At 42.8% G+C, this 12,279-nt stretch overlaps 1 protein-coding gene across 1 annotated transcript; it reads right to left on the reverse strand.

Moving 5' to 3' along the window:
• Nucleotides 1-1,996: 1,996 nt before the first annotated feature.
• LOC135207752 (uncharacterized) lies at nt 1,997-5,296 on the reverse strand. The gene is made up of 3 exons (XM_064239577.1): nt 5,212-5,296; nt 3,339-4,195; nt 1,997-2,005 (listed from the first exon to the last, which is right to left on the reverse strand). The coding sequence occupies exons 1-3, from the start codon at nt 5,294-5,296 to the stop codon at nt 1,997-1,999; spliced, it is 951 nt and encodes a 316-aa protein (XP_064095647.1).
• Nucleotides 5,297-12,279: the final 6,983 nt, after the last annotated feature.

Raw genomic sequence — 12,279 nt, forward strand, 5'->3', positions numbered from 1 at the left:
TGGCATGAAAAAGGAAACAGTCATGTATGTACAACTTTATATGCAACAAGCATAGACTTTAGGTACTCTCCTCAGAATGCAATATGCATGTTATTCTAGGCCACTCGCCTTCAATAATCAACAAGCATTAATCAGATAGACAGGCCATTTGCCTCCAAGGAAACAGATTACAACTGATTCAGTATGTACTCTTTCACGGGACACATGCCCTCAAAACGCTTTCACTTCTCTACAATTACTCATATACATTTTTCGTAATTTACATTGAGGGTGGGGGCTACCTCTGCACAACGCTCGACTTGTTTGCACAAGAGGGGGCTCCCACTACCTTACGCTAACCCAACGCACTTCCATCCTCTGAGGATTCAACTCACCTACACTTACTTGGGTCCACCCTCCCTGCCTACCAGAATACGGGACCTTCCTGTTTTCTTTCACTGTTTCTAGCTATAACTTATATATATTTGCTTTCCATTAAGCGCTTCATCAACTCGCGCTGCTTAGCAGCAGCCTTTCTCAAAGGGCGTGCAGAACGTCTTGGTCTGCCTAACTGAACGTCAACGTCACTACCATACCACTCGATACCTCAGTATCATTCACTTCAGCACTCTCACTTACCGTATTGGTATCGCTCGATTCGTTACCAATATCGTCAGCGTCTTTGTCACTCAAGACCTTTGTGGCTGGTTGTTCGGATGTTGCAGCCAGTGCCATCCCTTGGTCATCCCCAGACGTCACAACATTTCCTGGAACACCTACTGCTGGGCTGTACGCTCCCTCGTCTCGGACCTCTCCGTTGCCGTCGTCGTCACGCACCATCTCCTCCGTCGCACCATCAACATCGTCACACTGTTCGTCTCCAACGCCATCATCGTCATCTGAGGGGGCAAGTTCTAGGGGGACCAAGTGGCTGACAGCACGCAGGGACTCAACATCTTCGAACAATACCTTGGCCGAACGCACGACGCCGTCGTCGTCCGGGTACATCTCCACAACGCGTCCAAGGGGCCACGTTGCTAGTTTTTTATTTCCTTGCTTTACTACCACGATGTCTCCGGGGTGCAGCTTGGTGGGTTCCCCAGACTGACAATCGTGTCGGGCTCTTAGGGCACTCAGGTACTCCTTCCTCCACCTCTCTCGGAAGGCTTTCAAACTGTCTGTTAGTTTAAGATATCGATCTCGTAGCCTCCGGGAGGTGAAGGTAGCATTAAGGTCTTCATCTGGCAAAACAGGTGCCATTAAATTGATTAAGTGACCTCGCACTAAATGAGAGGATGAGAGGGGGTGAGGACCTCGTCCTCGCACTTGTCACCGCTATACATCAACGGCCTATTATTCACTACCGCCTCCGCCTCTTTCACTAGAGTCAATACGTGGGCCTCCGGGAGATGCTTTCTCCCGAGGGCTATCTGAAGTGCACGTTTTGTGACACCAATCAGACGCTCGAAAAAACCACCTTTCCACGGCGCACGGGGTGTTTGGAATCGCCATTCTATGCCAGTCCTCCTCAGGAACTGCTGGACTTCATCCTCTTCATAAAGTCCCTGAAGGAGGTTGCTGGCCGTCTTGAACGTTTGGTGGTTATCCGAAGTGATTATGGTCGGGGCTCCATGCGTAGCGCTGAATATTCAAAGAGCTATAACAAATTCCTCTGCATCCAAGGAGGGGCAGAAATCTAAATACACGGCCCTGGTGGCCATGCATGTCACGAGGAGTATATAGCCTGGTCGCGTTTCGGTTTGTATGGCTGCGGTGTGGTCCGCGCCGACTGCGGCAAATGGTTTCTGCAAGGTGATCCTTTCCTTCGGCAGGGGGGGTGGTGGTGGTTGTCTCATCAGTGGTTAGAATGCTAGCACGCATTCTGGACACTTCCGTACAACTTGCTTAGCAATTGACCTCAGGCCCGGCGTCCAGCATTTCTGTCGAAAAATCGCCATTAGCGTATTGACGTTACAATGGAGGTGCAAACAATGCAAATACTTTAAGTATGCTCTGACTAAGTGTCCTTAGAGGCAAAAGAAAATTAATTAAATGTTTCATCTCTTCAATTTGGGACACTCGTCCCCTAGTGCAAATCAATTTGTCTACTATTATTAGACTTAATTGCCTCACAAATTTCAATATCTCACGAGGGGGTCTGACCTCACCCTCCAAATATGCATACACAGTAGGTAAATAGAATTTTTGTTCTAATAAGACAAGACTCGAAAAGGATCCCTTTTCACTTTTGCAACTTTAACACTAATTTGGTTACTCTAATCAAAATTCGGAACTCAACCTCCCTGAGTAGTAGTTCCCATATCTCTCCTGGGGGAATAGACCTTGTTTCTTCCCTCAGTTCCTGCACCGCCACTACCACGGTTCTGATATTTGTTAGATCTTCCTCTTTGAAGGGAACCGGCTCTCCTGGGATTCCCAAGAACTCTGGACCTTGGCGCCAAAGAGGATTCTGCTGCAATTGCTGGATTGTTGCGCCCCTAGACAAGACATCAGCAGGATTCTGTTTGCTGGGCACATACTTCAATCTGAAATCACAAATCTGGCGGAGAAAAACAACTTCCGCCACACGGTTAGATATAAAGATATTTTTGTTGTCCTTGGCATCCGGGGATGCCACCCATGCTAAGGCAACTTTGCTATCTGACCAGATACTAATCTCTTGCGGCTCTATTAGCCCTGTAATTGTTTTCGCTAGCCTACAACCTAGCAGCACTGCTAAAAGTTCTAATTTAGGGATGGTGATTTTGAGCATCCCTTTCGGAGTGATTCTCATTTTGCTGGTGAGTAATCTTACGTTACTTTCTTCATCTCTGACATACGCTACAGCACCGTATGCCCTACTACTGGCATCGGTGAATATATGGAGTTCGGATCTTCTGACTCCTGCCGCTCTCGGAAATGTTAACTCACAGACTGATTTCAACTCTACTAGCAGTTCTCACGCTTCTTTAGCCTTTTCCTTACATAACACGTCATCCCATCCAATCTCTTGTTCCCAAAGTTGTTGGAGAAACAGTTTTTCCCTAACAAATAAAGGACTGACTAGACCTAGCAGATCGTAAATTGATACTAGCAAAGATAGTACCCTACGCTTCGTAGGTACCCATCTCTCCCCCAATTCACGAATCCTCTCACTCTCTTTCACACACAGACGGTCGACGTCTCGAGCCCATCTCAGCCCGAGCACGCTCACATTCACAGGTTCTTTCCACTCTCTCGCTATCGAAGGCTATACTGTTTGTTGCCCACCCTTCTAACGGCATTCTGGCCCTATCCAAAATTGCGTGGACAGATTCTTGTTCCTTTTTCTTCTCATCCAAACTTTCAAAGGTACTGACATAGTTATCAACATAAAAGGACTTGCTTAATTCAGGTCTTCCTTTTAACTTAAAATGATGACTCAACACTTCTTGCAACAAAAAGGGACTAGCCGTGATGCCGAACACCACGACTCTGAAAGCGAAGGTCAGCGCTCGACCTGCTACCTCTCGCCACAGGAATCTTGTATATTTGGCATCACGGGGATCTAACAGTACTCTATGAAATGCTTTGCTTATGTCTGCAAGCATGGCGTATTTATTCATTCGAAACAAATTATAGGCCAGCTCTACTAAATTAGGCCCAGGTAACAGGCATTCATTTAAGGATTTATTATTCTTAGCTTTGGATGAGGCATTGAATACAATTCTAAGGGGGGTCGTGCGGCTAGCCTTTTTAATGCCGAAATGCGGCATGTAGTATCCTTCTATTTTTGGATCTTTTACTTCATATATAAATCCTGCCTCTAGGTATTTGTCAATCACTCCCTGATATTGATCATAGTATTCCTTGTCTTCCTGAAATTTGGTTTGCAACGAATCCAGCTGTGCTACAGCATTTCTAAAGTTGGTTTCTGGCCTACCTTCTGACGGACGTAAGCTAACCTGATATCCTTCAGGCTTCTTCGTTACACTCTGCGAAACCTTTCGCATGGCTTCCGCTTCGCAGACAGTGTATTGCTCGGATGGGGCGATGCCTATGGTATCTAAACGCCACCATTCATCAACATCAAATGCAATTGGTTCGCTCGCGACCCTACATACCCTGAGTGTTCTCACATGATCTATCTTGTGACCTTCTAATAGCCACTGTGGCACTCTCCCATATGGCAATATGCCATTATGGGTCAGAAAAAGACTTATCCCATCGATCTTTTCTACTCCAATAATGAAATAATTAAAATAGTCTGCACCCACAAGAATGTGCACGTTTCGTAACTTATCGCTCTTACTGTCAGGATCTGCTAACGTGACTCCCTTCCCTACTAGGTGTTGTCTTACTCTTACATAACCTGCGTTATGAATCGGGACGTCTACGTTCTCGTGAACAACTAGTTTCATTCGAACGATTCTATTACCCATCTCTACCCGGCAACTCACTACGTCATACTGGCCACTGATTTCTGCTGAACCAAAAGGAGCAATGTTTAATGCCACTTTGCCTACCACTGGCAGGCCTAACTGCTTTGCAGTTTTAGCGGAGATAAAACTTCGTTGACTCCCAGTGTCCAAAAACAAGCGAACCCGTTTACTCCCCTGCTTATGATGGATCTCGGCCATGGCAAAATCGTACAGGGAAGATCTACACTGGACGTTTGGGCTACTTTAGCGCTCTTACACGGTTGTGATTCTACTTTCTCTTTGGGCGGACGGGGGTTTCTATCGTGTTGCTTGGTCGTCGCATTTACTACAGGGCGGGAGGTTGTAGCTTGACTGTTACTTACTAAACTGGGATTACTTCGGGACGAAGTGGAGGGAACTGAATGTGCTTTTCTAAAGCTGCTATTATCACAAATGGAAGTATTATGATTATTTCCACAACTTTTACAGGAATTGGGGTTAGTGCATCATCTATCACTACGGTGACCTGACTGAAGGCAATTAAAACACAGCCCCTTTCTTAGTAGAATGCAGTGTCTGGCAGCCACGTCACTTACTTGGCGGCATCCGTGAGGCGAGTGCCGTTCATTGCAAAAGGGACAAGAATTATTCTGCATAGGTTTCGTTTTGGGTCTAACGCTGACATCGTTATTCTTATCAGATTCTAATTTTTCGCCTCGCTGTAATGCGTCATCTTCCAACATGCGAATTATGAAGTCTATAGCTTCAAAAAATTCTTCTAAATTATAGTCACATTTTCTGAGGTGTTCGACCACCTTTTGATAGAGCTTACCTTCTGACAACTTCTGATTGATAAGGCTCATGACCATGCCATGGCCTATATCATTAGTACTCAGGGTTGCCAAATAACTTGACATCCAAACCGCGGTGCAAAGCCTCAAAAGTCGCGGCATTTGCTTCAAAAGTAGCACAATTATAGCAACTTAGCCATCATTAAATTGGTACTAAAAACTATTGATATGATATTCTATAGAAACAAATTAGGGGGCCGGGGATCGAAATCAATCAACTAAGCTTTTGTAGAAGAGTATAATAACGAAAAACTTATGTAATTTTTATTCAAAAATACAGAAAATAAAGCCGAATATTTCTTGCAAAATTAAATACTAGTTGAATGGCATTTAACAAAATTAAAATGAGCAAAATAAAAAGAGATAAAGTGATTTGTTGTTCATTCAACATGATCATAAAATGAACTAGATTGTAGTGCTTTAATCATAGTTTCATTTGGCTCAAAATTTGGACATTGGCATTTTTTGTCCTCCCCCTCTTGAGTATGCATGGCACTTCTTATATACAAAATTGCCGTTAGGTCATGTCCCATTCTGTTCCTGAGGTCCGTTTTGATTAAATTGACCTGGCTAAAAACTCTTTCTACATCAGCATTGCTGATAGGAAGACATAATATCTTCAAGGCAAATTTGGCCACATTTTTAAATGCCCGTTCTCCGCCTGCATCTTCATACTGCAACACCTTACCCCAGAATTCAACAGGATCTTTATGGACTGCTTCACCACAGTCCACAAGATTTACCTGCAGTGTAAAAATATAGAAAAGTGTTAAAATAGAAGAAGCGATATAGTATTCCATAAGTCTTGAGGTAATCAAGAAATATTGACTTCCCTACTTTAATTAAATGAAATTTCTTGAATTTAAAGACTTAAAAATGCATCTAAGTTAGTCTGTCAGGATAGTAACAAGTTTTCAAGTATTTTCTTCATAAAAATATTAGAAAAATTATAAAGGCAATATTCAATTACCTGTTTCCATTCGGTCTCAAAACTTGGCAGATCACCTTTAAACTGGGTGTAAATGAATGGCAATTCTGTCACTTTTGGCTTAACTGCGCTTGTTGCAATTTTTGGACTGAGCAAAGTCATATTTTTAAGCATGCCTAAATTGTTTGGAAGGCGCTTTGCTACCTGCTTGCAAGCTTCCCTTAAAAATGTTGTGCATCTCCGTCGTACTTCAATTTTTGCATTAGAATCAATCCGGGACTTGTCTAACTGAATAAAAAAGTGTGCTCCCAGATCTGTCTCCATAAAAGTTAGGAATATAGCTTCATCTTCGAAATTCAAATTAATCAAATTTTCTGTATTCTTAAGTACATTTCTACTTTGAAATTATTATAAAAGAAATTGCATTTGTAGAGACCATTTAAACAATTTATTGGAGCCGCGGTTTATTTCTTCTAGAGTAGCCCAATTTTAGGCAAGTAGCGGTAGCCTTTTATAACCCGCGGTAAGGTGTTCAAAAGTAGCCCAATTGGGTGGGTAAACCGCGGGTTTGGCAACACTGTTAGCACTGAGCCTCTTGATTTGCTCAATGATCACTGTTAACTCAAACCTGAACTTCTTCAGCTCTACGGGGTTCAACGAGGGTACGAATATGTTGGCAAGTTTTCGATGCAAGATCACGAGCGTTTGGTGTACATTACCATATTGCTTATCTAAGAGATCTAACGCTACCTGGTAATTTGCGGCGGTTACACTTAGGGATTTAACGATCCTAAGCGGAAAAGGGATCCCTGCCCAGAGTCCCTAATAAGTAAGTAATTTGGACACGTCGTCCAAATCTGCCCTTCGAATCCCCGTGGATCGTGAACAATTTATCTGTAAGAAGCAAATATTCCTGGCACTTCCCCTTCAAAAGTGGGGAGAGGCAGCGGTTTCAATTGGGGAGGGAAACATTCCCTGTTCTGAGTGACTTTCAGTTATCGATTCAATTCAACAAAAGGGTAGAAGCTCGCACAGCTTCTGCTAAGGTTTGCCTGATTCTGGCATCTAAGTTGGATTCTAACTTTACGACTTGACGTTTGTACAGCTCTCGAAGCTGACCTTCTTCTTGTCTCAACTGTGTGGACCAAACAAATTTTGGTACACGCTCTCAGAATACGTTTCTACTAACGCACGCTGTGATTCGGCGAGTAAGTCCGCGGTGAGACTCAGCGAGGCCTCGAAGTGAACAATCATAGCCACTGCCATTTTGTATTATTTACTCTACTTCTTAGGGGGGGTTATGCAAACTAGGAAATGAGGATTTTTCTTACGTTATGAAGACGGGGTGCAAAGACTAGTGACACGTGGGGTTAATTGCACATCAGAACAAGCTGAGCCTAGTTATTTTGTCTGTCTCTCTCTCTCTCCTGATTAATCTCATTAAACGATTGAGGAATGCGTTACGGATTTCTGAATCAAAATGGACTCCGTCCCTTTGTTTGCCTTCGCGGTAGGCACGAGAGTTCATAGGCAAGTGTCGGACTCTGTACCGACTTCTTTTGTAGCAGTATTTGGAGATTCTCGCATTAAAGTTCTTTACCTTCTTGACATATTCAACTGAATTTATAGCAAAACGATTATCAGGGAGATACTCTCTGATCTCTGCGTCGCAGATAGCAATTATGTCACAAATTTTCCTCAAGCGTTCAATAAGAGTACGTAAATTATCCCAAACGGTTTTGGGGTGATCGTTTGCTAGGTCGTTTCCTCCTACATGCAACACGACCAACTCATACCGTCTCTGCCAGAATGATAGACTACTATCTAAAAATTGACTAACCAGACCTCCTGGCCTTCTATAGATCTCAATCTGGTTATCTGAACACTGTGGCAGATTCGGTGGGAGCTGACTGTGTCCTATCAGTGCTACCCTATAGACCATACTTTATTGAAATTTCCCTTCAAGCTCTAGAGCGCACTTGTCATCCGGTTCGAAGGACCAAATGTCGGGAATTTCTAAGACTTTTATTTTATGATTCGTGCCCGGATGTTCTGGGCCGATGACAAGGCCTTGAGGAGGCGCGCACTCTAAAACTCTTAGGGTGAGATACAATAAAATCTGGTCAACAAAACAGTTTTATTACGAAAAATAAACATTTAAATACATTAACAGTACACTGAAACTAAAGTTCCTAGCAGAATTCCACAGTACACGCAGTTTCGTACTGCTCTCACCAATTTTATTCCAATAACCTGAAAAATCTCATGACTTTTTTAAGTGGTAGCACATAGGGTCTTTGATGTCACGTACTGGCAAAACACCAAGTCCATAACAGGACGAAAAATCTGCACAATACGAGACCCATAGACTCAATATCACAAACAAATAACATCCTTGCACTGGCAGCTTTCATTTGCTGCATAAATCGAGTCCCTCATCGCAGGGATGGCACATATATACGTGGATAAAGTTAACTTACTGTTACGACGGAATTCGACCTAGCATGGCGACGGCTGGGAGTCGGAGAATTGAGAGATACACAAATTTTTACGGTACTTACACGGATCAGGGTCTGGGCAGGAATGAAGCGTCGCTTCGCCCTTCTTCAAAAGAAACTTACGCTTTCCCGCGTGAACTACAGAATCCTTGTAATTCAGGCGGGAATCATCGTTTATTTCGACATTACGGATATCACTAAATCTATATTACTCCTGAATGTGAAATATGACATTTACATTATCATTTAAGATCAAGGAATTGACTTAAAGTTCTGGCTGAAGGCCGTAATCTGCAAATTCTTGAATGGCTACGGAGCCCTTGGCTCCAAATCTCTACATCGATAATTGATCTCGTACTAGTGATTAGCAAATTATATTTATTAATGAAAATTCATAACGTCCTTTTTACTATAAGACGCGCTCCTTCCCCGCCATGCATTTAGGAATTGCGTCATAAACTGTCGTGTATTGAACAGCTTTCTGTTCAATGAATCGCCCGCGAGATCCCTCAGTCTTGCCCCAATTTAACGCAACACTTGTGAAGTTAAATGGCGGGGATTTCGAATGATCAGTTCGAAATTCACGACAGTCTGCCGTATCTTTTAGGTCGTCGGTGATAATGTGACCCAAATACGGAAATTCGTGCACAAATTCCAGCCGATGGTTTCCGAGGAAAATTTGTGGTTCTGCAATGTGCTTAAGCGATCTCGGGAGCAGCGACATGCACTGGGTCTTGGTTTCGTTGTAGATTATATCAAATTCCTCTGCATATTGGCGGCAAGTGTCGATGAGTCGTTGGAGACCTTGCACTGATGGGGAAATCAGAACCATATCATCGGCGTAACAGAGGTTGTTTATAGTTGTTTCATTGACGGTGCATCCGATTGGGAGTGAGTTCAGTTTGACATTCAAGGCATCTGTGTACGTATTAAACAGGTATGGAGAGAGAATGCCCCCTTGCCGAAGCCCGTTACCCCATTTGACACAGAATTGCTGTGTGGAGAACCAGGAATGCAAAATACAATTAGATACAGGGGTGTGCCCCTTTTATGCAGCTTCAGGAAGAGTTTCAGGTAGTTTACTCAGATTTACCTCGAATGACGAATATGAGCATTTTGAAAAGCAATAACGGTGGCCTGAATACTATAAAGGCCAAGTCAGCATATATTTATTTATACTATAAAGTCAATCTGTCTTTGAAGGCTTCAATATTGGTGCAAACAAAACATCGCTCCATGACATCTTTCCTCATATGGACAATGTGACCACTCTATCTCCTGCATAAAGTATTAGCCATAAATATGAAGACATTCTCAGGGTTTATGGCTTCATATATTTTTCGTGGCTTATTGAGAGATTGAGGAGATATAATGCACTATCCATTTCTCGTCGCTTATTAGTTATTAGGGTACTTTAGTACGTTTTCAAGGTTTCTGAAGATGGATAGCAGGGTATTAGTATGGTAACAGGCAGGGCCGGAATAAGCTGGTGGGAGTCCTGGGGCCCAGTCTGGTGGGAGGCCCCCCTTTCCAACTCCTATTGCATACACTACAAACTACTATAGTCTAATTAATCTAGTAGCCAAAATACAGTAATACTTATATATTAGTAGGACAGTTTTATTTAGGAAATACTACAATAGGACTATTCTTCTGATGTTATTAATATGCATAAACACAAAATAAAATAAGCTTAAGTTGTTCTTACCATATTTTTTTTACACATATGCAGTTACAATTATTCATATAAAAATGAGCTATTATAGAATCATAAAAGCTCATTTTTTCTTATGGAGTTATATGTATAGCCAGGATTACTTTCTCGATACTTCTCTTGATGTTTTTATTGCAAATTCACTGATGATTTCGTTGAAGTTCAGTTCACACAATACATCTGTCTCGAGGCCCATTATAGTCAGATTTACCAGACGTTTCTGTTTCATGGATGTCCGTACTCTGTTTTCAATTAATTTTAGCTTTGAGAAAGAGCGCTCCCCACTGCAGTTTTGCACCATCAAAACAAGGTATATTCGTAGAGCTATCTCTATGTTTGGGAAAGTGTCCTGCACACCCTTGTCCGATATGAGTCTATACAGGAAAAGCTCAGTGCTGATATCTGTTGGCTCCCCATCTGTGAATATATTAGCAAATGTTACAAATTGGCACAGTTCCTCCTTAAATGCAATATCCGAGTCATCTGGATATGCCCTGACGAGTTGCTCTGCTGTGTCGTGAATTTTGTCTGAAGAAAGATTTTGCAGATGTCTAAAAAAAATTAAATTGACTTGATATCTCTTTGTATGCTTCCAGACGTTGGTCGAGAGAAGAGATAAATCGATCAATGACAGGCAAGAAAGTTTGTGTTCTGTATTTTTCAGAAGGGCTGGTTAAGACGCACATTGCGGTGCTTCTGCCGATTGATTGATTGATTTGTTAGTTCTTACTGGCGTCGCCGAGATTTTGTCTGCTTATAGTATGCTGAACCAGATTGAGACAGCTGTTCACCTTCTTTTTCATAAGTGTGGAAGGAGTCACGCTTTGATGCAAACTTAATAATAAAATTTTCAGTTTGGCTAGTATGGGTAATCTAAGTGCCCGATTACAATACTAACCTCATTAAATGTTGTTGTTGTTGTTGTTGTTGTATTAAGCCAACACTTCTTGTTGGCACGGGCCTTTCCCTTGTTCGGCCCGTAGGTGATCAGAAAAGATTCATTAGGTACACGGTTAGTTTTTTGAAATTGGAAATATCTTTAGTTGTAGAGATAGGAGTGGACAGGGGAAGGATGATGGTGTCAGTAAGAGAGGGCCATCATGTCATATTATAGTAGAAGTTTGAAGGAATGTAAGGCTTTCGAATATCGGAGAAGCGGTGCAGGTGGGGTTGTCCAACCCTTTACTCCCGTGGGTCCCTGCGGGAGGATTTCAGTTGTAAGTAAAGTTTGAAAAGAATGATAGTGGATGATGTGGATAGAGCCTTACAGTGAGGGGATGTGATGAGGGTGGTTGATGTCACTTATTAGTTTCTTTACCTTGGTGGAGGTAGGTTGTAGAGCACCTGGTCATGCTCTTCTAAGTTTTTAATGATTGTCTTTGTGACTGTGGCAGCTGCATGCTCAGCATCTTGTGCAGGTAATTCATTTTGTGCTGCACCTCTTAGCTGTGCTGTTTCTCTGCATTCCAGCAGGTAGTGAAGGAGTGGTTGCTGTGTTTCTTCTTGACAGTGTTCACATGGTCTGACACTGTTTTCCACAATTTCCCAGCAGGCTTTATATCCTAGCCTGAGTCTGTGGATGATCACAGCCTCATTAAATTAAAATGTATTGTTTTTATTGGTGGGAGGCCCCCCTCTTGGTGGGTGGCCCGGGGCCCAGTCCCCTGGGCCAACCCCCCCCCCCCCCTTAATCCGGCCCTCAGTCACAACCCAAAGGCTTATATACTAAAGAACTATAAACACCAGTACGTCCAATTTCTCGTCTGCAACTACACTTTATACACTTCCGCTGGTCCCACCCTGGATAAAAGAGAGGGGCTTGGCTCAGGGATAACTAAAACGGGTCCTAGTGTGGCCTTTCAGACAGTGGGTCGGTCTGACGTCATTATCCTAGACCAACGACGTCATC

This window comes from Macrobrachium nipponense, chromosome 34, assembly GCF_015104395.2.
Source record: "Macrobrachium nipponense isolate FS-2020 chromosome 34, ASM1510439v2, whole genome shotgun sequence".
Classification (NCBI taxonomy): Eukaryota; Metazoa; Arthropoda; class Malacostraca; order Decapoda; family Palaemonidae; genus Macrobrachium; species Macrobrachium nipponense.